This window comes from Carettochelys insculpta, chromosome 2, assembly GCF_033958435.1.
Source record: "Carettochelys insculpta isolate YL-2023 chromosome 2, ASM3395843v1, whole genome shotgun sequence".
NCBI classification, from domain to species: domain Eukaryota; kingdom Metazoa; phylum Chordata; order Testudines; family Carettochelyidae; genus Carettochelys; species Carettochelys insculpta.
The window spans coordinates 47,421,358-47,448,215 of record NC_134138.1 but is presented as its reverse complement, the minus strand read 5'-3'; the positions used below and the strand labels follow the sequence as shown (position 1 = coordinate 47,448,215).

At 42.1% G+C, this 26,858-nt stretch overlaps 1 protein-coding gene across 5 annotated transcripts; it reads left to right on the top strand.

Annotated features, from left to right (window-relative positions):
• The first annotated feature begins 1,957 nt into the window (after window positions 1-1,957).
• NDUFAF6 (NADH:ubiquinone oxidoreductase complex assembly factor 6) lies at window positions 1,958-26,858 on the top strand. Of its 5 annotated transcripts, XR_012644161.1 has the most exons (10): window positions 1,958-2,179; window positions 4,419-4,518; window positions 7,242-7,364; window positions 10,226-10,282; window positions 12,903-13,005; window positions 17,510-17,643; window positions 19,301-19,402; window positions 22,674-22,730; window positions 25,016-25,150; window positions 25,243-26,858. XR_012644161.1 is itself a non-coding variant. In XM_074985688.1 (9 exons), exons 1-9 carry the CDS (start codon window positions 2,010-2,012, stop codon window positions 25,085-25,087), a joined length of 918 nt encoding a protein of 305 aa, XP_074841789.1. In that variant the 5' UTR covers window positions 1,958-2,009; the 3' UTR covers window positions 25,088-26,858. The 5 variants fall into 5 exon arrangements, 4 of the variants coding, with proteins under 4 accessions (XP_074841789.1, XP_074841788.1, XP_074841790.1 ...); XM_074985688.1 differs by having other exon boundaries at window positions 25,016-26,858; XM_074985687.1 differs by lacking the exons at window positions 25,016-25,150; window positions 25,243-26,858 and adding an exon at window positions 23,051-25,009.

Genomic DNA, 26,858 nt, shown 5'->3' with positions numbered 1-26,858 from the left:
GTGTTGCAGTCTTAGACAGATACAGGTGCAGTCACACACACATCTGTTGGTATGGGTTCATATGATGGAAGCATACCTGCTGGTTCCCTATCAAAACAAAAAGCAGTCAAGTAGCACTTTAAAGACCAGCAAAATAGTTTATTAGGTGAGCTGTCGTGGGACAGACCCACTTCTTCAGACCATAGCCAGACCAGAACAGACTTAATATTTAAGGCACAGAGAACCAAAAATAGTAAGCAAGGAGGACAAATCAGAAAAAGACAATCAAGGTGAGCAAATCAGAGAGTGGAAGGGTCGGGGGGGGGGTAAGGTCAAGAATTAGATTGAGCCAAATATGCAGACAAGCTCCTATAGTGACTCAGAAAGTTCCCATCACAATTTAAACCATGTGTTAATGTGCCGAATTTGAATATAAAAGCCAGCTCAGATGTTTCTCTTTCCAAAACGGTGCGATAATTCCTTTTCAGTAACACACATACCTTGAGGTCATTGACAGAATGCCCCATTCCATTAAAATGTTGACTAACTGGTTTGTGGATCTGGAGTGTTTTGATGTCTGTTTTGTGCCCGTTGACCCTTTGTCTAAGGGAGTTAGAAGTCTGTCCAATATACAAAGCATCTGGGCATTGTTGGCACATGATGGCATATATGATGTTAGTAGAGGAGCATGAGAAAGTGCCCATGATTCTGTGAGTAACCTGGTTAGGTCCAGTGATGGTATTTCCAGAGAAGGTATGTGGACAAAGCTGACAGTTCCCTGGATGCTCTGGAGCTGGAGCATCAATGGGGAAAAATTAACATGTGTTCAGCCCCCACTGGCAGCCAAGCAGCCCCTCATCCTCAGCACATCCCTCCTGTCAGCAGCCTTGTGGTACACCTCCCCCTCTTCTTCCCACGGCAACCAAAGAGTCTCAGGGAGCAGCCATCTTAGTCTGTGACTTCACAAAAACCAAGCAGTCCTGCGGCACCTTAAGGAATGGGTCTTTCCCAAGAACCCTCATTACCTAACAGTATATATGCCATCATGTGCCAACAATGCCCACATGCTTTGTACATTGGACAGACTTCAAGCTCTCTTAGACAAAGAATTAATGGACATAAAACAGACATAAAAACACTCCTGATTCACAAACTTGTCAGCCAGCACTTTAATGGAGTGGGCCATTCTGTTAAAGACCTGAAAGTCTGTGTTTTACTGAAAAGGAGTTTTCACAGCCGTTTGGAAAGAGAGGCTGCTGAACTCTTTTTTATATTCAAATTCGACGCATTAACATGTGGTTTGAACTGTGAGGACAATTTTCTAGCTCATTATAGGGGCTCTTTTACTTACTTTGCTTTATCTAATCCTTGACTTCCCTCCCCTCCTTCTGCCCCTCTGCTCTCTGATTTGCTTATCTTGATAATAATTTTTCTGATTTGTGCACCTTGATTATCATTTTTGGTTCTCTGTGCCTTAAATATTGAGTCTGTTCTGGTATCGCTATGGTCTGAAAAAGTGGGTCTGTCCCACAAAAGCTCATCAACTGATACATTTTTTGTTTGTGTTTGAAGTGCTACTGGGCTGCTTTTTTGTTTTCATACCTAACAAATAAATGTGTTAGTAGTTAAGGTGCTGTAGGACTGCTTGTTCTTCCTGTGGTTCCGGGACGCTCCAGAGCCAGCACCCAGCGCACTTAGGGAAGGAGGTGGAGGAGAGACAGGGTGGGGGCTTGGAGGGTGCATGGGAGTCTCTTCCCTGAGATTTACTCTAGTGTTTCCTTCTATCCCTGATTTGGCCCCTAAGCCCGAGCCTAGCCCAGCCACCAGCTGCCCGCAACCCCGACCCCGCTCAGACCCCTCTTCCACTCGCCCCTTGCGAAAGGCAGCGCGCAGGCTCTGATGCCAAGTAAAGGGCCGTGGCTTCAGCAGCTGCGACTGAGCATGCTCAGCAAACCTCTTCCCTGCGCACTAGCGCGGCGGCCCGAGGCACAGGGGACAGGCAGGAGGCCAGGGCGGCGCGACGGGGCAGCATGGCGGCTGGCGCGGCGCTGAGCTGTGGGCCCTGCTCCCGGCAGCTGCTGGGGCCGAGCGTTCGTGGGCGGCTGGTGCGGCCGGCGGGCGGGCGCAGGGGCAGGGTCGCGGAGGCCTCCAGCCGGCCCGGGCCCGGGGGAGAAGTGCAGTACTGCGTGGAGCTGCTGCGGTGAGCCCGGCGCGGAGGGCCTCCTTCCCGTACGGGACGGGGAGGCGCGGACGGTCCCGCCTCCACGGGGCGGAGATGGGCTGGCAGGCCCGGGCTGCGGGGTGGCTGCAGCTCTCCGAGCATGGCCACGGCCCCGGTCCCGGCTGGGTGCGGGTGGGGCGAGAGGGTGCTGCAGCCCTCCCAGCCTGAGATCAGGCCCCATGGCAGTAGGGGATGGGGCTCCCAGTCTGAGTCTTAAAGTGCAGGCTCATTTACCCTGGAAACTTACACTAGCACAGTTGCATCTGTCAGGGCTGTGATAGACCCACAGCCTTGAGGAGCAGCTGTGTCATCATAACTCCCAGCGCAGATACAGCTAGGTTGATGAAAGTTTTTTTCTTGTGGTGGTGGATTATCTATCATAATGGTCTCCTAAGCTCTTTACCTGGTGCCCCATTCTGCTGATAGGCTCTGGGAAGTGGGGACTTGGACAGTGGGGAGCTGAGGCTGAGGTCACAGCTGGGAGTGGGAGCAGACCCTTGTCTGTAGCCATGGATCTCTGGCTGTGGGGCCTGACTGTAAGGTCATTGTGGGGTTTGGTGCAGGCCCCATCCATGTTACTCAGGACCCACTGAAAGGACCGTGCTCTATGGATGGAAGACCTCTGAGCTATGCCAATAGGAACTTCTTTTGCTGTAAGGAGTGTCTACAGTGATGCTGTGCCACTATATCAGGGATAGGCAAAATGTGGCCTATAGGCTGGATCCAGCCCAGCAGGAATCATGCGCAGGGTCCCTGCCTGCTGTATCCCTGGATGTTGCTCAGAGCTGCCAGCTGCAAGGACCATGAGCTCTGCACACAGCGAGCCTAAGTTCAGGGGGAGACTTGCATGCTGCCCCTGCTCCCAGCACAATCTCACAGCTCCCATTGGCCAGAAACAGGCTGTGGTGCAGGCAGCAGCTATGCCCCCTGCTTCTCTGGGGCTCACAGTGCACATGGCACCTGTAGTTCGCCACTGTGAGCAAAGTGCAGGGGTGCGAGAGGCAGGGATCCTGCTTGAGGAAACTGCTGGGCTGCTAGCTGGGAGCCACCAAAGGTCAGTGTCTCCTGGCAGATCCTGCACTCTAGCAGATTCCAGCCCCTTCATCCCCTCAACCTGCTGCTCTCCCTCCTGCACCCTGCCCCAAGTCACAACCCAAACCTGCTGCAGCCAACCCCTGCCCAGGTCACAACTTTCTCTATCCAAACTCCCTCCCAGACCTTACAACCCAGTCCCCTAGTCCAAGCTCCCTTCTGCACCCAATCTCCATCTCATACCCTGCACCACCTCCATTAACATCACAGAAGAGTGCAGGCCTTGACCACTTTGCAAAGTCTTGGCACACCCAACTCCTGCACTGTAGTCTTTTCATTATAGACCTTTTCAGAGTAGACTTAGCTAGCCCCTTCTGGTGGTTTGGGAGACTATGACATTGCTCCTTCCCCCAGGAATTACACTGATCTGGGTAGGGGAAAGACTGTACTGCACATATGAAGCCTTAACCTCTATTGGAGGGGACAGGAGAGACTGAACCCCCTCCCTCCCTTGGTTTCAACATTCCCTGCCAAGGCAAGGAGGGACCAGAGAGAGACTGTAATTGAGGCCTTGGTCTGCACCAGAGATGGGGAACCTTTTTTTGGTTGGGGGCCACTGATGTCCTCTCAGAAATCATTTGTGGGGGGGCCCACACACCAGTGAGAAACCCAACCCCTTCCCAAAATACCTCACTGGCTTGGCCCCTGAGAAGGAAACAAAGTAATACCGCCCTCCTCAAAAACAAAACAAAACAAATAAACCACAAAGATACTCCAGCCTCCAGCCCTGCAAGGTGAAGTCCAGTCTCCGATTACCCTTGGTGCAGCCAGTGGCGAGGCTCTGAGCTTCCCTTCCCCCTTGCAGTCGGGGGAGCCATTGCTGATGCTCCATCCCTGTGTGGGGTACCAAGGCAGGGAGACCTGCTGTGGGAGAGAACGGAGACCGCAAGCCTTAACAGGGGCCAGATCCAGCCTACAGGCTGTAGGTTGCCCATTCCTGATCTATACTTATATGAGCATGGGTATGTTGGTCAGCGTGGCTGAAAACTTCCTAGCAGCATGATTGCACCTCAGTGCAGCTGCAGCTACACTCTCAAAAGATGGTTTCACTAATGTCAGTGCTGACCAATAGACTGCTCAATTTACATATAATGAAATATATGCTCTCTTTGTTAACCATAAATAGGAAACGTGACTATGAAGGGTATCTGTGTTCTCTGCTGTTGCCTGCAGAAGCCCGCACCTCTGCTTTTGCACTGAGAGCCTTCAATGTGGAACTGGCCCAGGCAGGTATTAAAATATATTTGTGAAATACTGAACTAAACAATCATTTTAAGACTCTCTAGGTTGAATTGAAAAGAGATGTTACATACTGAGATTTAAAAGTCTGTATTTCAGAGGGTGGTGAACAGATGGTCCAGCACAAACCTCGGCAGTAAACACCTGTAGAAAATGTGGGGGCTCAGAGTTTAAGCTAGGATCTAATTGTGTAGCTGATTCCTGTCTGTAAAGGATCAAACCAGAAACCTCAAGGGTAGACTTATTTCTAGGTCTATGCCAGCAGAGGCTTAGCAGGTGTTCAGGAGAGACAGTTAGATTTAAAAAAATCCCATTGTGGCTGCGACTTCTCTGCTAGGCTGTAGCAGGCTATGCCTTTCTTTTCCCCTGTAGACAGAGGGTGGGCAGTGCCCCGTCTCTGGTGCACAGTCCTCCAGCTATCCCGTTCATTACATCCCTTGGTGGGAGGAGTTAAGGTAGTCCACATGAAAAGTCAAAGTCAGTCAGGGTGTATTAATTTAAATCATTGATTTAAATCACAAAAAAAGTGTGTGTGGGATTTTTAAATCAAGCTAACAAAAAAGCCAAGACCGACAGTGCTTCAAGTGCACTTAATTTTGGAGTAAGCCACAAAGAACTCACTGGCAGTTCTGTTTTCTGGGGTGAAAAATAAGTATAGAATGGGGTTCCCCTGGAGAAGCAGAATTATGCTGAAGTAAAATAGGAAACAAACATAGCATCACCATCCTGGTCAGTGGCCATGATATTCCAAAATAAAAGGCATGTCTCATGTAAAAGAAGAAAATGATGCTTGGTGGCAACTGGCGAGTCTAGATTTTTCTTATTACAGTTTTCTAGACTGTATAATTGAGTGATAGATTCTAAACCTAGTTAGCTAATTAAACAAGCTGTAAGGATTAGCTAAGGTCAACTTTTTTGCTAGTGAAATCCAGCACAGCAAACAGCGTGGGAATTTACTTGTCAAATCACATTTATACTAAAAGGCACAGAGAGAGTCTTGAATGATTACAAAGTGAATTATTTAAGCTACTAAGCAGTTGATCTACTCAGCCATAGCCACATCATTTTTTCCCCAAAAAGCAGTTTTCCTTAAGATGTTTAATTCTTGCAACTAGGCCTTGCATCATCTTTTTGCTGCAAAACCCCTGTCGTCGTCGTCGTCGTCGTCGTCCCCCCCCCCCCCCCCCCCCCGCTTTTTTTTTTAATCCAGGGAACAAATTTCTTCAAAATATTCCTAGAAGCCATGGCAGTTTTTCTGTGGTAAAAGTATGGGGCATATAGGAACCTATATGTGTGGTGAATGTCTTTCCTTTTTCCTATCTATGCTGCCTCTGTCCTTTCACATATATTGCATCTCTGTTTTTTAAGGCAATGTCTTACTTGACTCCTCTGCTGTGCTTGTCCAGGGTCTACCACTTCATGAGCACAGAACGAAAACAATCCCATCCAGACTTTGTCTTTCTTTGTACATGTCACTTTTTAATTTGCTGAGAAACAGCAATTGAAAGACCAGTTAGGCTGAACAGACTAGAGCCATTAATACACTTAGTCTCATAATAATAAATGTGTAGCATGTTTGTGATGAGATTTAATTTAACTGTTGTTTTTAAATGACAAATTTAGTGTTTTTTTTAATCCATTTTAAATAAATGATTAAAAAAAATATCTCTTTTTGTCCACTCTGATCAGTCAGTGTGTTTCCACAGCCACAAAAAGCATAGTCCTAGGCCTTCAGGAAGCCAACGAGAAAAATAGAAAAGTACCTATCCTTCTTTTTCCTAGACGGCTTTGGCAGCCAAGGCTCTCAACCCATTTGCGTATTAGCGATCTATTACGAGAAGCCAGGGAACTCCTTCAGAATGCCATCCTACACTGAGCAAGCATCATGTTCCCTTTTAAGGACCTCCTTATCTCCAGGCCTGACAAGCCTCACAGATGTACTGCTAGGTTGAGATTGATTTTACTCTTTAACTCTTCTCTAACTGGATTGAAGATCTGTCCCTCCACGGTGACCCACAGACAGCCAGTGCAACCACAAAAGTTTATGCTAACAAGGAAGGTCTGGCTAAACTAGCAAAGGGTTTATGTTGATTAAGCGTAATCCTGCTAAATAACAGCACAGAACACTGAGAGCCAGGACTGGTGGCTGTTAAACTGTATGGGGCTATGGGAAACTAGGCTGCACCCACAATAAGTGGACATTTGGCTAACTAAAATCATGCCAGACCACAAATGTTGCCAGATTAGAAAGGGTCAGCCTGTACTTGGCTATGTGAATAACATAGCTGGAATTGGTGTAGCTTTGATTGTCTTACCTCTGTGTCTTCACTGTACTGCATCAATGGGAGATGATCTCTGGTCAACTTCTCTTATTCTTCTTCAAGATGTGGCATACTGGAAAACAGTCAGCTGTTGATTTAGTGGGTGTACATGAGACCTGTTAAATCAGTTTCTGTGGCATTGATTAAAGCAGCATCAATCTCTCCATAGTGAATACCAGCACCTAATTTTTCTTCACTCAATCCACTCAATCATCATTGCTGCACTGATTGCAGCAGTGCTGATTTAGCCAGTAGTGTGGATACTGCCTTACATCCCAGTCGTATAAATCTTTCACAAGTATCACAAAAAGATGTTCTGCTTTTTAAGTGTTTTAAGGTAAATGCTTCCAGGAGACTCTAAATTTCACTCTTAAATATATTGTTTCCAGATTAAAGACTCCATAACACAGAAGACCATAGGTTTGATGCGAATGCAGTTTTGGAGGAATGCTGTGGAAGATATGTACTGCGATAATCCACCACATCAGCCAGTTGCTATAGAACTGTGGAAGGTAAATTATTTTTCCTGTCTTAAAACTTACTTACAATCTTTTACCTGTGGGAGAAGTTTTGTTGTTTTGCATGTGCTGTACTGCATAACTATATTTTGTGTTGTCATAAGAACGTCCTAGAAGCGAAAAAAGGAGAGATGGACAGTAGCGATGCTGATATCTAAGGAGAAGTTGCCAGAAAAATGTAGCAACTACTCAGAGCTCTGTTAATTAGAGGATTTGCCTTCTAACCAGGTGAAGAGACAGCATTATTAAGTGTAACAATAGTAAATCACAAACAAAAAGCACTCCTGTAGCACTTTAAAGGCTAACACAATAATTTATTAGGTGATAAGCTTTTGTGGGACAGACCCACTTCTTCAGATCCAGAAAATTCTGATACATATTAACACGGCTACTTCTCTGTGAATAGTAAATCAGTACCATTTAATGTTTATGTCAACTTTGTTGAGCCTCTTCTAGTGTTTTCCAAAAGCTTAAGAACTAAAAAGACAGAAATTTAGTGTGATCACAGACTAAAGCCAGGAAGCAGACCATACCAACAAAGATGCATTAGAGGAGGCCTGTAACCAAACAGTTAAAACTATAATGCACACTGGTTTGTATCATACTACACTGACTCCTTAGAAAATTGTATTGCTGATGGTTTGCATATGGTGTAAGATTTTTTTTTAAAATGCCAAAAATTTGGATGCTGAGTTAGCTGATACCTAAAATCCATGTAACTTTTTTGAAATATTTGCTTCAAGACATTGCAAAGGTTATGGAAGCTCCAGAAGAACACACTCAGGCATGCCTAATGTATAACATCTCCACTGGCCATGGCTGAGGACAAAATGACCCAACTGTCCAACCATGTTCACATTAGCTAGGACCCCCACTTCTGGCAGATGACTGATGCATGCCTATACTTAACATGGGAATAAGTAGACCCCAATATGTTGCTTTAGAGTTATGAATTCTGTCTGGGAATGGTCATTGCTTTTAGGACCATAGACCGAGATATTAGACCAGGAGTGGGCAATTTTTGATCGGGGACCACTACAAGAATATGGTAACTCTTCTGTGATGGTAATGGTGGCGGTGCAGGATCTGGGCTGGAGGTTGGGTGCAGAAGGGAGCTCGGGGTAGGGGATGGGGTGCAGGAGGGGACATGGGGTCCAGGAAAGACATTGTGTCAAGGAGGGGTTGTGACCTGGGGCAGCAGATTGGGGGCAGGGTCTGGGAGGAGGTCTGAGTGCAGGAGAGGACTCTAAACTAGAGGTGGGATATGGGAATGTATGCAGAGTCGGAGGGGGGTTGTGACTTGGGATGGGGTTAGTGTGTAAGAGGAGGTAGAGGGTCTAGATGCAGGAGTGGGGTTGTAGAGGGTTTATATTGGGGCAGGGAATTGGGATGCAGGAGGAGGTGGGGTGCCAGATGCAGGCTGTGGCTGGGAGGCACTTACCGTAGGCAATTCTGCACCAGCAGCCCATTGGGACTGTCAAGCAGGCCCCCTTTCTGATTTAACCCCCTCTCGTTGCTCAGAGCAGTCAGCTGCAGGGGCCATGTGTGTCTACATGCCATGCGCTCCTTTTGGCGAGGAGGGCCTTCTGCGTACTGGCAGCACTGCAAGCATGGCCCAGGCAGCCACTGTTGGCCAGTTTTCAGCCACTGGGAGCTACAAAATTGTGCTGGGGCAGTGGCAGTAAGCGAAGTTTTCCCCCATCTCCTCCTGCAGGGGCACACAGCACACAGAGGTGTAATGGCACTCGAGACAGCCACTTTGAGCAGCGAGCAGGGGTGTGTCAGGCAGGGAGCCTGCCTGAGGCCTTGGGAGGTGCTGGGCCATATTTATGCACCCAGTCTTACTCTCCATTTAAGGAGTCATCTGTTTCTATCTGTGCTGACAATGCAGGAAAAACTAGGAAAACCTCCCCTATAGTGGTGGTGACCTGGGAAAGCCCAGGACCCTTTAGCCTGGAGCGCTTGATCCAAAGAGCCAAAGCCCTTTCACAGGGAAACCTCTCTTCCCTGGAGCTAAGCTGAGGAGTGCTGAAGGGAGGGGAAGTGATTTTCAGCCTATTAACAGCCCAAAGTTTCAGGCTCCGTGGCAGCTTTCCTTTGCCTGGAAAGGGCTCAGCACCCTCGTCACACAGACCCCAGCCCAGGGTTCTGCCTCCAGAGGGCAGGGGACTGCTCCGTGCCCTAGGCACCCTCCTCTGCTGAGCCGCTTCTCTGATCAGGTTCACTTACAGCCCCTGCAGTTAGCTTCCTTGGGCACTGGTGCACACTGCATCCTTAGGGCGTAACCCATCCTGCCTACGCTGTAGCCTGGGAACAGGAGGTGACTGGTCCAGCAACAGCTTAGAGTTGGTAGCTGCCACAACATTAACAATAATCCGCAATATTATGTATAAACTGTATCTGTTGACATAACAAATATACTCATTCTAATTACTATTCTCCTTTAATACCAGAGGGAAGTCTTCCATTCCCTTCATTTCTTGTCTTACTATGAAACAAAATCCACACTCTGAGAAGTGAACAATGTGATCTGCAAATATTTTGTAGGAAATTGTAAAAGTGATTTAATAACCAAATGAGTGTATGGATTTAAATTTTATTTTAACAACGACATTTTGTGTAAGATTTCTCCTTCCCTATCTGTAGCCTTGACATATGAGTTTGTTTCTTGTGCAGCACCAATAAAGAGATCACTTGAAAAGTTTTGTACTTAATTTTTTTACGTTTTATTCTTCCATTTTGATTTAACCCATCTGATACTGAGCAAGTCGCATCTTGCTTTTAATAACAAAAACATCATTTCTAAAAAAGTCAGTTCTAAAGGGTGATGTCAGGATTTTTTTGTTCGTTTCCAGGCTATCAAGAGACATAACTTAACTAAAAGGTGGCTTCTGAAGATTATTGATGAAAGAGTAAGTACTTTTTAATCTGTTGTATGCATCCATATTTGACTTTTTGAAACGTGTACCTACCCAAAACCTAAAGAGCACATCTTTTTTGTTTCTATGTAGTTGTAATCTTGTCTTTGAACAGGAGAGTTCTATGCACTGGCCCCTTTGCTTTAAAGTTCCGTTCTTTGAGACTCCATTTCATATTTCCTGTTATCTTTGTGGCCACCATGAAGAGTGTGTCCCTTCAGATTTTTCGCTTTCAAAACCTATCGTGTTCATTAAAGCTTGCAGATTGCCAGCTTTGAAAACTAAAGCTCTCTCTTGCACAACTTAAGTTGAAGCTTCCCAATGCCAGACTGTGAATCTACCTTACTGCTGACTGGAGGGTCTACGAATTTGTGGCATTTAAGCCTTGGGCTGGCCCTTGGTACAGAGGTGAGTTTCACTCCAAGAGATCAGAGACAGTTATCGCTCACACACATTTGGCTTCCAGATGATTTACATTTCTGTAAGTCCATGCTGTGCAATTTTTAAGAAATAAAAGTGAAAAACTTTCTCAAACTGCATTTCCATGCCATTTCTATTCCCATCCACTCATATCTCCTTAGTGTCCTGACAGCATTCTGTAACCATGACTGTTTAGCATTTAGAAAATACTTTAAAAATATTTCTATATTGCCTCTTGTCACTTTGAATTATGATCTTAAAATCTCAAACAAATTACATTGCGATAACATGCACTTTTACATATCCTCCTTTACAAATATCTAAATATATCTATGGTACTTATAGTGCCCAGATGACCTTAGTTATCTGCATGCCTTACATTCTCTAATGTGTTTATTCTCACAGCAGCTTTGAGGTAGGAAAATGCTAATATCCCCATTGTACAGATGGGGAACTGAGGTACAGAGAAGTTAAAGGACTTACTGAAAGTCACATGGGAAACCTGTAGTGAAGCAGGCTATTGAATCTCTTTCAAGCTAATGCCTTAACACCTGGATTATACTTCCTTTCAAAGCACTTTTTAAACATTAATTACTTTAGCACCATTGCTTCATTGTGAGGTAGATCAGTATTAATAGCCACACTGAAATGAAAGGACTTGGAAGTTCAGTGACTTGCTCAAATGTGCACAAGGAGTCTATGGAAGAGAACACCCAGCTCTCTTCACTCCCAGGCCTGTGTGTGTTGTTTCTTCGTTTTTTTTGTTTTTTTTTTTAACCACAAGACCAGCCTTCCTGTCAGAATGAGTGTTATATTTCTGACAGCATTTGGATGAGAGAGCCAGGAACACTCAGTACTTTAGAAGAGCTTTTAACAAGCGCATACTGTAGGAACGTATTCTGATAACTTTAATTTTCTTTCACTGAGATAAGCTTTATGCACTGATGATAGCATAGAATTGACCGTTACTGAGGTAACCTGCTGTATACTACCTTTATCAGAACTAAATCTGTGAGTGTGCAGTAGCAGGGCATCTAAGGCCATGTCTGAAATACAAAGGCTGTGGCTATACGAGCCCCCACCTTTTAAAAGGGGGATGCTAATGAGCCACTTTGGCAGATGCTAATGAGTATACATGAACATGCAGCACCTCATTAGCATAATGGCAGCCGTGTGCATTTTGAAAGTGCCGCTTTTGAAACACATGCTGCTCATGTAGACAGGGGAAGAAGGGGCTTTTGAAATCTGGCGGGGGGGGGCGCCATGGGGCGTGATTGTCTACACAGGCAGCGTGTGTTTTCAAACCAGCAGTTTCAAAGTGCATGTGGCTGTCATTATGGTAATGAAGCACTGCATATTCATGGCAGAGCATCATTAGCATCTACCAGAGTGGCTCATTAGCATTCCCCTTTCGAAAGGCGGGGGCTAGCGTAGCCATGGCCAAAATGTTAGCATAACTATGTTGGTCACGTCAAAAAAAATCACACCTCCTAGTGGATGAAGTTATGCCAGCAAAAACCCGAGTATAGGTACACACATGCTGACAGTGCGCTTCCGTCAGCATAGTTAACCGTCAATGTTACCGTAGTCATGTCAACCACAGAATATTAGAGCTTTGGTAACCTCAAAAGCTTGTCTCTTTCAACAACAAAAGTTGGTCCAATAAAAGATACTGTCTCACCTGTCTTGGCTCTCTAGAATAGCCAATGTCATTTTGGGGAGGCAGTAATGTTATTGCCAGCAAAAAAAAAAAGCAAACTCACTCCTGTTTTATGCTGCATCTCTGATAGCAGACTCCATTAGCGTAGCTATGCTGGCAAAGCGCACACAGTGTAAACAAGCCCCATTGGTTTTAATGTTAATGCAACAATGCAAGAGAGAATTTAAATCCACAACAGTTGTGATTCCTTTAACAACCTTAGTTGGTTGCCCTTGCACGTACAAAGTACTTTGTATTGCTGGATACATTTTTTAAATGTTTCTTTAATGTGTATATGGTTATAATCATAAATGTGTGTGTAACTACATACACACACGTTCGTGTGATTCCTCTCCATCCCCTAAAATGTTACTTTTGTCCACTAGTCCCTAATGAAGGACTACATAGATCTGCTCAACATAAGTTTTTAAAAAACACATGTTCATGTTTGGAATACAGCCTCATACATATGCATGTTCTATGTCCAAACTACAGGAAAAAAATTTAGACGATAGAGCATATCGCAACATCCAGGAACTTGAAACGTATGCTGAGAACACTCAAAGCACTCTCTTGTATCTCACCTTGGAAATGCTGGGTATGTGTTTTTCCTTCATTAAGTTTTTTTTATGGAGAATTTCAGTGCTGCTCTTACCGTTACTAGATTCATTAATTGGGAAGATTTTCAAAAATACTGATTGTTGAGCTAATGCTGCTCCCATTAAAGTCAGCAATAAAGCTTCCATTTACTTTTATTGGAGAAGAGTAGCTCCATGCTCAGCCTGTCTGAAAATCTAACCTTCAAAGCTATAAACCTGAACCTGTTGCACATGCCCTAGCCATATTTCTCTCTCGTAAAAATGTAATCACATACGAAATTAACAAAACCACTAAAAATAGCCTTATCAATCGTTGACTACAGGTTGAACCTCTCTAATCCAGAGCTCTCTTGTCCAGCAATATCCAGAAGCCAGCATGATTTTAGTTAGCTGGATAACCACTTATCATGGACGTGGCCAAGTTTCCTGTGGTCCCATAAAGTTTGTTTACAGACACCAATACTGGCTCTCAGTGTTCTGTGCCATTATTTAGCTGTAATTTACCCCTAAATGTTTCCTAGGAGTCCAGTAAGCAGGGGAAGTGTTGGTAATATGCTAGATAATAGTGACCTTCCATTGTCCGGCACTGTTCAGGTCCCAAGGGTGCCAGACAGGAGAGATTCAACCTGTAGTAAGTATATTAATTTAGAAGGGGAAAAGGAGTGAAGAGTACAGGGACAGTGTCTAACTCTGTCTATATATTGCCTCACACAGTGGGCCCTTGTGTCAGAGAAAGTGGTAGGGTGAGAGCTAACCAGGTGGTTCTTGAGCCCTGGACTCTTAAGACTGTGTACTTCTAATACTGATAGTAGTGATCTGCCTCTATGTTTTGGAGGAAAATCTCTTTGCATCTTTTAATTTGATAGGTATAAAATTCTCAAGAGTTGATTCTACCATGTCTATCTCAGAGTCCATCACTAGCTCTTATGTTTTTAATTTGTTCTTAAAAAAAATAAAATCCCCAGCCATGTCTCTTTACACTGTGGTATCCCAGTGCGGGCCCAAACCTGTAGAGATGGCCATAATATGAATATTAAAGAATACTGGAAGTGTGAAAAGAAGCTGTGGCTTCCTTAATTTAGGTATGCCTGTATTTTGACATGTTAAATTGGTGATCTAAATATAATTTTGCAGGGTGACATGGTTGCAAAGAATACCGATCTGATCAAGAGAATGTAAAGCAAAATAAAACGGTATTTTGACTAACTCTCCAGTGAGGAGAGTGGGAATATAAATACAGTTGAACCTCTCTAGTACAGCAGCCTGGGGACCTGTCTGGTGCCGAGCAAGAGAATTTACTGGATCACAGGAGGTCAGTATTGTCTAGCAACATTACCAGCACTTCCATTGTTTATTGGGCTCTTAGAAGACATTTAGGGGTTAAATTACAGCTAAACAGCAGCAGAAAACACTAGAGAGCCAGGACTGTTGACTTCAAAGAAACTTTATGGGACTGCAGAAAACTTGGCCACACACTGGATAAGTGGTCACATGGCTAACTAGAATCATGCTGGATTACAGATGTTGCCTGATGACGGAGTGCAGGACTAGAGAGGTCCAAGCTGTAGATATGCATTTACCTTTGCTAAACAAGCTATGTTGCTTCTCTTCCGTGAACAGTAAAGCATAAATGTTTTGGGAAAGCACACTTTTAACCAATGGCTGCTGCAATGAGCACTAACCTAAATCTCTCTTGCTGTAGATTAAAGCTCATTACTTGTTCTACCTTTAGTGGGTGTAGAGAATAATTAATTGTTCTTCCCTTTCTAAATCTTTCAGCATACTTGAAAACTGCTGTGAGGACCCATATCATATTTTTAACCTTTCCTCGGATGTCAGTTGTTCTAAACCTTGTATAATTTTATTGCCCTCCTCTGGACACTCTCCAGTTTCTCCTCTTCTTTCTTAAAATGTGTGCGTACAACTGGACACATTACTCCAGATGAGGCCTCACCAATTCAGAGTAGAGCAGAATAGTGGTTCCTGTTTCTTATAACACTCCTGTTAATATATGCCCTAGAGTGGGATTTGCCGCTTTTGTAATTGCATCACCTTACCTCATATTGTTGTCAGCAGTACTCCAGTCTCTCCAGTTATTTCCTTTTTAGTTGTGCATTTGATTTTTTTCCTTCCTAAGTGAAGTACTTTACATTTCTTTTTTTTTAAACTTCAGACCAATTCTCCAATTTTTCAAGATTACTTTGAATTCTAATCCTCTCCTGCAAAGTGTTCACAATCTTCCATTTTAGTGTTATCCATATATTTTATAAACATGTTCTCCACACCATTATCCAGGTCATTAATGAAAATATTGGATAGTACTGGACCCAGGACAGTCCACTGCAGGACTCCACTGGATATGTCATCCCAATTTGATGGCAAACAGTTGAATTCTCTGAGAAAAATCTTTCAACCAATTTTGCACCTTCCTTATAGTAATTTCCTCTAGTTCACATTTTTGTAGAACATCATATGGGAAAATGTCAATAGCTTTACTAAAATCAAGTTATTTCATGTCTGCCAGTTCTCTTCCCCTCTCTTCTTCCCCTTTCCCCCTCAGTTTGGCCAGCAGCCCTTTTAAAGAAGGACATGGATTTGCTGTAATTTAGTCTGCTAAATCCATATTGACTATTTATTACTCTCTTCTAATTGCTTACCAGTTGATCGTTTAATAATTTTGTTCCAATGTCTTCCATATATCAAAGTGTGGCTGGCTGCTCTGTAATTTCCCAGGTCATCTTTTTTCCTATTTTTGAAAATAGGTTCTATGTTTGCTCTTTATTACTCTAGGACCTTCCTTGTCCTCCATGAGTTCCCCAAAGGTGATTGCTTCAGATGGTTCCTTCATTATGCCAGGGTGAATTTCATCAAGCCCTGTCAGCTTGAATCCATCTAACTTATCTCTAACTCCTTCCTTCCCTATGCTAGCTTGTGTTCCATCCTCCTTGTCGTTCACGTTAATTGTGTTAAGCATTTGGTCACAGTTAACTTTCTTAGTGACAATTGGAACCAAATAGGCAGCCATTATTAGTTCTCAATTCCCCAGAAAGTAGAGGATCTTCACTTCTTTCTTCCACCCTTCTCTTTTTCCTAATGTATTTGCAGAATTTTTATACTGCCTTTTATGTTCCTTGCTGAATGAAACTCATTGGGTGTGTCTACACTACCACTCTCCTTTGAAGGGAGGATGCTAAGTAGGGTGTTGGGAGTTTATTAATGAAATGCTGAGCTGCATACGCAGCACTTTATTAAGCAAATTCTCCCCCGTGGCAACTTTGAAGATTTAAACTTCCAAGTGCCGGCTTGCATCTAGCCACGGCTCACCCGCTGGTACTTCAAAGTGCCGGGGCAACTTCGAAGTCCCTTTACTCCTCAAATTTTGAGGAGTAAAGGGACTTCAAAGTACCAGTGAGTGAGCTGCAGCTAGATGGGAGCTAGTACTTTGAAGTTGCCACGGGGGGCAATTTGCTTAATGAAGTGCTGCATATGCAGCGCAGCACTTCATTAATAAACTCCCAACACCCTACTTACCATCCTCCCTTCGAAGGAGGGTGGTAGTGTAGACAAGCCCATTTTGTGCCCTAACTTTTTTGATTTTGTGCCTATGTGCTTGTGGGGTTTTTTTGTACTCAGCATTGGCAATTGGTCTATCTTTTTAGGCTTCGTTTTTTATTTCAGTAACTTAAAGAACTGTATTGGCTTTATGCTATTTTTCATCTTTTCTTTGTTCCTGGGTAGTTTTACATGCTTTTGATATTGGTTGTTGGAGAAACTTCCAGCTGTCCTGAACTCCTTTTTTCCTCAGATTTTCTTCTCGGATGGCTTTACGTACGAGTTTCTGAATTTGTTAAAACCTGCATTTTTGAAGTTGCTCGTTGTCTTTTGCTCTCACTCCTTCCTTCCTCAGATTCACAAACTATATAATCTCCTGCTTTCTTTTACCAAAACTCCCTTCTACCTGCAGATTTGCAACCAGTTGCTCCCTGTTAGAATCATGACTACATTGGGTGCCTCAGTTATTTCTGCATCCTGAAATAAGGAGGGGCCCCTAAGACAATCCAAGAATTTACTAGATGTTTTGTTTTGTCATATTGGTTTTCAAGTAGCTACGTGGGTAGTTCCCCGTTTGTTGGGGATGAGGGTGAGGGGTGTTGAATATTTCTTTAGGGACAAGAGGTTGCACTGATGTAACTACATTGAGGTGCTAGGTAAACTGTACCAGTGCAAGTCAGTTTTCACAATAATGTAGTGTATGTGTAATAAGAGATTGTACTGGTTTAGCGACCGTTCAAAAATGCATTGTAAACTGATCCTAAGAGAAGCCTCACTCCCAAATATCGTCATCACTGAGCTAGTAGGCTACCTTGCACCTCTGAGATTAGGTCTCAAGGACAACGTGTGAACATATGAGTAATGGCTTTTCCTCATGAGACTTAATATGTTACACTCAGACTGCTCTGTTGTTAGTTATGTGGTTTTTCCCTTTTATTTCTATAAATATAGGTGTGCGGGATATCCACGCAGACCACGCAGCCAGTCACATTGGGAAGGCACAAGGCATCGTCACCTGTTTAAGAGCAACTCCATATCATAGTAAAAGACGAAAGATCTTTCTTCCTATGGAGATTTGTATGTTGGTAAGAAAGTATATAGACAGGAAACAAACACTATCACTAATCACATCTCTCAGATCTAGATGTCTCATCTCTGCATTAGACCAGAAAATAAGTGCCAAAGATCCTAGTGGCTTGCAGTATCCCCCAGCATGCTCCTTCAGTGGTAGGGCTTATTCTTGGTATTGTGATGTGGTTTTTTTGGGAGGTAAGATTAAAATGATTTTATTTAGTGCTAGCTCACAGCAATTTTTATTAAATCTGGTCGCATTTTAGGATTTTTCTTTATGTGCAGAAATATACATGGAATGGGACTCGGTGACTTCCTCCCAGCCATTAATTCTCTAGTGGTGTTCCCTTTGTTTCAGAATGAGCTCCCTAGCCTTCTCTTTGCTGTGCGGTGTTCATACTCTTACAATTGAATTGCACAGAAATAAGTAACTAACTATTTGCTCACTCGTTGCTATAGCATATGGATTCTAGTTGCACAATTTGAGAGAATGTCAGACTGGAATTCAGCAGCCCTTCTGCTAATAGCTAATTGTCAGTGATAAAGATTAAAACACAAGTTTCCCATTAATGTTCAAAGGAGTCTGTGGCATAGCACTGAATATTTCTTCAGTTTTAATTTTCAGGTTAACATTCTCATTGCTCTTATATAAGCCCATTGTATTGTGGCAGTGCTCAGGGCACATGTACCTTGATTTGCAAATGTTGGGTTTTTTTGTGGAATAACGAAGAGCTCCACATTTGGTAACCTTTGGCTTTGCCCTCCAGCTAGGTCAGTACTGTGTGAATGGCACACAAGCATAAAATGACTGATGCGTTCATCCAAACAGTAACTCATGTTGAGGGCTGATTAGGGTGGAGGGTCTTATGTAACATCTTTAAACAGTAACTCATGTTGAGGGCTGATTAGGGTGGAGGGTCTTATGTAACATCTTTGTTTTGCTGTACCTTAATCTGACATACCTATGTGTATGGACTTTTTCAGTCATCAGTGGTTGTAGGTGATGGATGCAAAGGTAACTTCAATCCTCCTCAGATTGAGTGTTGCAGAGACAAAAGATACCCTGGCAGTTAGTCAGAGTCACTAGATTGCTGTTGAACGTGTCTCCTCTCTGTGGCCTGGTCTTCACTGTAAAATGTTACTATGTTCAGTCACCCTTGTGAATAAGTGAGTGAGCTGACATGATGCTGAACAAAAGTGTCGTAGTCTGTATTAACCAGTGTCATGGTCACGACTGTCACCTAATTCAATTCTCCATAAGTGTTTAAACATTATACCGTTGTGTGGTATAGATCAGCCCCGTGACAATAACTTTCTTCATGAAAAAAACAGCTGTTTTTCTGGTTAACCCTGAATTTTTTCCTTTACCTTGCCTGTCTTAGTTAATTAAACTTGACATGCAAGAAGTTGATTTCAGATGACCAGAATTTTAAATTCTAGCTCTGTTTCTCTAGTGCCTACAGCATATTCTGAGAGTCAGTTTATGCAAAAAGTTTGGTAGTTACTCTTTCCTGTCTTTTCCTTCTTTGGGGTTTGTGCCCTACTGATTACTTCACAACCATGAATAAGAATTTTTCAGACTTTTGCTTGTACGCTGCTAGGCTTTCATATTCTCTTGTTAAGCAGAAATGTGAGTGGGCTTTTTTTATCCTTTTTGTTCTTCACTCTCAGCATGGAGTTTCCCAAGAAGATTTCATAAGAGCCAAACAAGAGAAGAATGTGAGAGATGTAATTTACAATATTGCCAGCCAGGCGCACATTCATCTAGAACATGTGAGCTCCCTCTTGTCTTGCTAATAGCATACAATCAATGTTAATGTTAAATATTGTCAGAATGTGGTCTTGAATGGTGTGTCTAGCTGGCCAGCTTATTTATGATACCAATTACTTTAAAAATACTTCCCTTTCTTGTAAAAGTTGAGTCTTTTCTGTCCTGGGTGTCTATGCTGAAAGTGATCAGAAAGGTGCTGATTGTGATTACTTTGAGCAGTGCAACCATGTAGTGTTAAGCTTGAAGTTAGAGAATAAACACATCAAAATTACTTTAAAACAACAAAAATTTTGAAGGTAGATTCTCTTTATTGTAGCAAACTTGCACAGATTTGTCTACAGAATTACAGCTTTGTGTACATCAACTGATACAAAGCTTTTGCACATATAATAGAACCTCAGGTTGTTGCAGGTTTCCATAATATAATAGCTACTTGCTTCTCCACTATTGGTGTAATTCTCATTCTGGTGCCTCTACAGTAGAGGGCTGGGGCAGGTTTGTCACACAAATCCTAAAATGTGGGTTTGCGTATCCAAAAGTTCAGGTTGTCACCCCAAACTGTGCTATGATGCGGTCCCACCAGATAGTGACCCTCTCTCAGGGTGCTTGTTAACGCCACCAACAATCTTCAATAATTTTTGCTATGTCCTACAGAAGTCTTTTCACCAGGGAATTGTCATATTCTTTATGCCTTTTCTTGTGACTCTGTAGATATTGGAGGATTATGCATCTTCTGTTTGGAATGCTTATGAAATTACTGCATGCTCCATAATTCTGTCAGAGGTGGCAGATGGCTCAAGTCCCATGTGGGTTCATGAGGTTTTCAGAACAGGCATAACAGTTAAGGGATAGATATGGCATTATTGGGTGGAGAAGGTAGCATAATGGGAACTGAACCCTTCAGTTCCTCTCATCCTTGCATGACATGTTTGTGCCCTGCTGTGCAGTGTCAAAGCTTCCCAAAAGACAGTGTGCTGAATCACTCTGTGTTGCAACCTGGCATACTTACCTATGGAGCTCTGCATTGTGCATGCACACGAACGCTCCTTGTGATTACGTGCTGCTAACTTAAGGAGTATGGTATGCACATGCATAAAGAAATTGCTGAAGGACAACTTAAAGAAGTGCAATATTGACACTTGCCCTGGATCACTCAAAAGTCCTATGCCATGGTCCCCTGCTTTTTGAACTTGACTGCCAACAAGCTGAGGAGGACAAGAAGTTCAGGAGGAAGGAGAGACTGGCTTTCAGTCATGGTCAAGAGACTTGTGCCATACCTGAAAACATCTGTCCTCACTGTAATAAAACTTGTGGTTCAAGGATAGGTCTTATGAGCCATCTAGAGATTCACAACTCCAGTGGAAGGTGTTCATACTCTGCAATGAGTGATCGCCATCATATGTGCAGCAGCTTTATATCAATGTAGCTTAAAGCAGCAAGTTTTGTCGCATAGACAGGCCCTATGTAAGATATGATCCTGCAGTAACTGTCATTGCAGATATGAGAAGTCCTGTGGCACCTCATAGACTAACAAATTATTTGGTGCATAAGCTTTTGTGGGCAAAGACCCCCTTTGTCAGATGCATGTCAAAGTGGGTTTTTGCCCATGTAAGCTTATGCTCCAAAAAATCTGTTAGTCTATAAGTGCCACAGGACTTCTAATTTTTGCAGATTCGGATTAACATGGTTACCCCTCTGATACTTGTCATTGCAGATACTCAGAACTGTGAAATTTATGACCAGTAGAGGGCAAAATAAGTTAGTGAACAGAGTGATTTTCTTTAAAATCTTTGTGACTAAAAATACAATGAAAACAACCAAAATGTATTGCATAAAAGTTCTGTTGTAGGTATTGCAAATGCAGTCCCTTTAAACAATCTTAAATCCTGCTGAGACCTTATTTTTTCCTGTTAAAAATATAGTTCAATTCTGAAATGTAATTCTGGAAAGATGCCTTCTGTTGGTTCTTTGTATGCTTCTCAGTTGCTCAATATCACGTGTGCTCAGTTTACCAAGAAAAAAAATTTATTTTTGTCAGCCTTGCAAATCATGGGAAAGTTAAATGAACTCTTCCTGGCTTATGCATTATGACCAGTAAATAAATCCCAACAAAAGTGTATTGTAGGTTTAGTTAAAGGTGAACTACAAAACGGAAAAAGAAAAATTGTCTTATTTGTTTAACCTCAAAGGTTAAAATAAAACATCCTGCCCTTTGGAATACTTAAGAAATACTCCTTTCAGTTGATGCCATAGTTCTAGGTTTCATTCTGTTTCTCTAGTTCTTCAGAGGGCCATTGTGGGGGGTAGAGAGTGGGAACAGGGAGATCACTGATATTCTTGGCATTTTTAAAAGTTATGTTTTTTGAAAATATTTATAAAGAAATATTAAGGGACCATTTTTTTCCTTTGGTTTAGGTTCAATGAGCTGTAACACCTTTGATTTAAAAATGTAGTTGCAGTTTACATTCCAAGACTACAGAAAGATCTCTTGTCTCAGACTCTGTAACAATGTGGAACCCCATAGAAATCAGCGAGGCTTTGCCCAGACCCAGTGGTCTGACATAGCAGATCAGTCTGCAGGCTGGATGCTACTAAAGATGCCACAGCAACCCAGCTTCAGTGCTGAAGCCAGCTGTGTTGTGGTAATGCCATAATAGAGATACTCTTCACAGCCACAGAAGTGTCTTTTTCTACGGCTGTAACTACTCAGCCTGACAACCAGTGGTAGGATTCTTCAGGCAGCCCAGAGGTCCCTACACTGAGGCTTAGGTTGGCTTAACTGCATGTCTCAGAGGTGTCAGTTTTTTATAAGTCTGAGTGATGTAGCTAGGTCAATTTATGATTTTAGGTGCAGATTGGCCCGAATTTATTTATTCTGATGAGAGAGAGAGAGAGAGAGAGAGATGAAATACAGTTTTACTACTTTTATTCTTCTATTAAAACAAGTAGAACACATGGCAGGAGCAGATCCAATTTACAAAGTAAATCTTCTTCTGATTGTACCGAAAGTTTAAAGCTGCAAAATGGCATGAGAATTGTATCACACTATTTTAGACACTTTGTTTTGTAAATACTTCTGTGTATGCTGAAAGATGGTGCTTGGTTTATTATACAGTATAATGAAAGTTGTACTCTTCACTGTACTATGTTCATATGTGAAAAATTCACACTTATGATAAATAATTGCCATTTTGAGCCATAAAACTAAATATATGATGTTCGCTTTGACATAGTAACTTCCTTACTCAATATTATTTTTCCTTCTGCTTTCAGGCTAGGTCCTTCAGTAAAAATGTTCCTGTAAAAGCATTTCCTGCCTTTCTGTACACAGTAAGTATGGTAGCAATACACTCTTTAAGTGACTGACTAATTTTGGTTTAAGTTTATGCACCTAATTAGCCTTAGATTCTTTTTATTTCAGTGGGCATTTTGGATCCTTAGTATATGTGAAAATCATGCCACCCATTTAGGTGCCTAAATATATATTCAGATTTCTAACCTACATTTGTTTTATTTTCTGTTGTTACGGCACACTTTATCAACAGGGTTTCCGTGTGTTCATAGATTGTCAAATGGTTTAGCTTTTTATAAAATAATTTCATGTGCTATTTGTGTATGTTACACATAATAAACCATTTTTTCTTTTCTAGGTTGCTTTAGAGGATTATTTATATAAAATACAGAAAGTAGATTTCAACATATTCCATCCAAGCCTGCATAAGACAAGCACGTTACTACCATTGTATCTGTATATTAGATCCTGGAAAAAAAAATATTAAAACCAGATTTACATGTCGAACTGAGTACTGCTTTTTTAAACTGATAATTTTATAGAAATGTTTTTGTGAAATAAGCAACTATGTACATTCTGCAAAATACTCTGAATTGGAAGTAACATATACACATATTTCACAGAACTGGAAGGGACCTTGAAAGGTCATTGAGTCCAGCGTCCTGCTCTCTTGGAAGGGCCAAGCACCATCCCTGACAATTTTTTTTAAATCTATTTGCTCCAGACTCCTAAATGGCCTCCTCAAGGATTGAGCTCACAGCCCTGGGTTTAGCAGGCTGGTGCTCAAACCACTGAGTTGAGTATGACCTGTAGCTATTAGCTTGCTGATCGTAGAAAAAGCTTGTTCTTGTCAATAAGTTAGGCAGATGTTATTTGGCAGACACATAAGGGCTGTTTCCACACAGGTCATATTGGGAAGAAGGGGCATCCGGAAGAAGGACTTCCTTCCAGAAGACTCCCTCGGGACCACGCTTCTACATGACGTTTTGGAGTCCGGAAGAACGGTCTTCTGGACTCCAGATCACGTGACCGTATGCTAATGAGGCACAGGGAATTTGCATCCATACCTCATTAGCATATTTCAGGTCCCGTATTACCATGCCACTTTCGAAGAAAGTGGCCTGTGTAGAAACAGCCAAGGAGTGGAAATGTGCTGTTTTAAGGTTACTCATGGATATATTTTTAATAACCATACTGGTTAATTACATGAAGCCAAACTTTACTTGTGCTAATCCACCATTAATATTATTTGCTATTTTTTCCTGGCATTGTACACTGTCTGCTAAAGGTATTCCTAACGTAAAAGACATGATTCCTGTCCAAAAGAGCTTTCAGTTGACACTGGTTTTCAGTTAAGCAATATTAAGTATCTTACAAATGGCATATTACACAAAGCAATGTTGCTTGTATATGCCATTGTTTGACTGCACCACTGCTGATATCCATCGGGATACCTTCATCTCATCCCCAAGTCCTGTTCTTCAGCCCCCACATGGGCAGAAACCTGCTTCAGAGATATAGTAGATGTTCACACTTTCAACTCTTAATGGAGTTAGTCCATATTTCAGTGGGAATTGTTAAGTGCTCGACATCTCTAGAAACAATGCCTTAAATGCTGAATATTTCTGATCTTTGATTTTTTCATAAAATAGTGCTTCCTAAAGTCCATTTTTTGTTTGTTGTACTTATTGTAATTTCCTTTGCTTGTTATCCTTGTCATGTTGCATTGATATTTTGCATTTAGAAGCTTTTCTTTAAAAACAAAACAAAACGGGATTAATTGCTCCAGATGCTTGGTTACATAAGAACATCCTGTGTTTTTCAGTGCTCTGTGCTACACAACGAATTTCTTAGGTTTTTCTATCACAGGATCAGTTACTGTGGAAGAATTGAACATTTTAAAACAATTCCATTGGATGAAAGACTTAACTATTCTTCATAACTTGATTATATTTTCAATGACACAGGTGTTTCATTCTTGCAATTCACTGTTTCTGAATGAGAAATTTCTCTTTGAAGTAGTTCCCTTGAGGACTTTCTCTTGACTTGTATTCTGTTTAAAAGGCATCTTGGACATTGTGCTGCCATGCATGACTACGCTGCATTCTTCTTCCCAGGACTAGAAATGACAAAATCTTAAAGGCTCTGTGTTGTAATCACCATTCCTTCAGTCAAATGCTGTAGTTCATCACTGGTATTCTTAAATCTGTCAAAGGGTCTGTTTTTTTTAATGTACATATCACATTACCACTACGGTACTCCCTAATATGAAACTAACAGGCAAACTACACATTTTCTCTGATCTATTCTGTATTTTTTATAGAAAGCATTACAACTTGCTCATCCTGCAGTTGGTCCACAGCCGTCTTCCTGGCTGGCTGAGTCAGGGCATTAGAAGTGGCCCCTTCTGTTTTTCATTGAGGAGTCTCTCTAGAAAGTTGAAATGCAACAGGAACAGGTACAGTAATTTATTGCTGAGTAGGAGAAGAAGGGAAAGACAAGACCCAGCAATATATGTAAGTTATTAATGCTCTGCTTCCGTGCCATAAGGCCAATGTCTCGTTCCTGTGCTGGATCTAAAGAGAGCTGGCTGCCATATCTGCAGAAGAATCAACAGAAGGGCTGATCTGTGTTAATATCAGTAACCAGGTGATATAGTGAATGGTCAGCATGCTGGAAGAGAGGGCTGGTCAGTGAATTAATAAAAGGTGTGGAAAAAAGTAAATCAATTGTGTTTAGTCACATGAGAGATTCTGGTGACCTCAGAGAATAAAGCTGCATGCTGAAACACAAATGGCAGTAGGCTTTTTTTAACCATACAGTTTATTTGGTCTCCTGTGTGCACTTTAAGAGACCATTCTCCTCTTTCATGTGCATTCACAACTCTGGTTTTAGGAATGATGTATGTGCATGTAGTTGAGAATATGCCCTAAAATAATTTAAATACTCTCAATCTAAATACAGACCTTAAATTGCCAGTGCCCCAGCTTGTAGTCTGAATTTTTTGTTGCCTAGAATCATGGCCATCAAAATTGGTAACTGAAAGTAAATTTTTCCATATATACTTCAAATTAAGTCCACATACTTTTAGAGTCATTCTGTTTTTCAGTCTTATTCTGGATCTCTCACATAAATATTTTCTCATATTTGTGTACTTCATTGAGGATATGAACAACCAGCAGATTTTGTATTAGTCAGTAGACTAATTGGATGAGATTTGAAAAGCACAAATAGTGAAACTGCTATTGGTGCTTTTGAAAAAAGTTTTCCTTTGCCTGTTGACTGGTCATTTTATGCTAACTAATCTATTTGCTCAAATTCCATTTTAATTGTGGAAGTGAATGGCACAAAAGCAGTAGGTTTCATGTCTGTGTTTCAGTGGCTGCAAAAATTGATCTGCTGGTTATACCATTCATTCTTAGAGGTCCTAGTCATAGAATCATAGATGTATAGGACTGGAAGAGACCTCAGTAGATCTAGTCTAGTCCCCTGTATTCAAGGCAGGATTCTGTAATAATTAGACCATTTCTGATAAGTGTGTCTAACCTGTTCTTAAAAACCTCCTGAGTGATTTGCCTAAGGGTTACATCAGAAGTCTTCTATTACAAACGCAAGAGGTGTTGACCTGCACTTCTATATTTTAACCATAATACCATCCTTTTCTAATGCTGTCTCAAGAAGACAATGTGAAAGGATTATGGTCTACCCCAAAATTCTATAAGCACTTTCAGTGGCCTCTACAGTCAATTACTTCAGCAAGGACTATTTTCTAGGGGGAATTATGAGATCAGTTCAGATCTGACTTAGTATCAATTATGTCCACTGGTTTTGCAAGACAGCTTCAGTTTTTAGCAGTAATACTAATGTGCTAGGGCCTTTTAAGAATTAGATTGTGGTTTATTCAGTAAGGCTTGCATGAAAGGTGGTGTGTGGTATGTTGACATTGCAGCTAGATTGAGCGCTGGTCAGGTCCAGAGGGTGCCAGATTAGAAATGTTCAACCTGTAGGTACTTCAGGAAAAACTGTTACATTTGACTTCAGGTTGAGGAGCTATGAATTAACTTTTTGTTTTTTGTTTTTTTAAAAGGACCTTTGGAACAAGTATCAGAGAGGTAGCCATGTTAGTCTGTATCTCCAAGAGCAACAAGAAGTCCTGTGGCACCTTA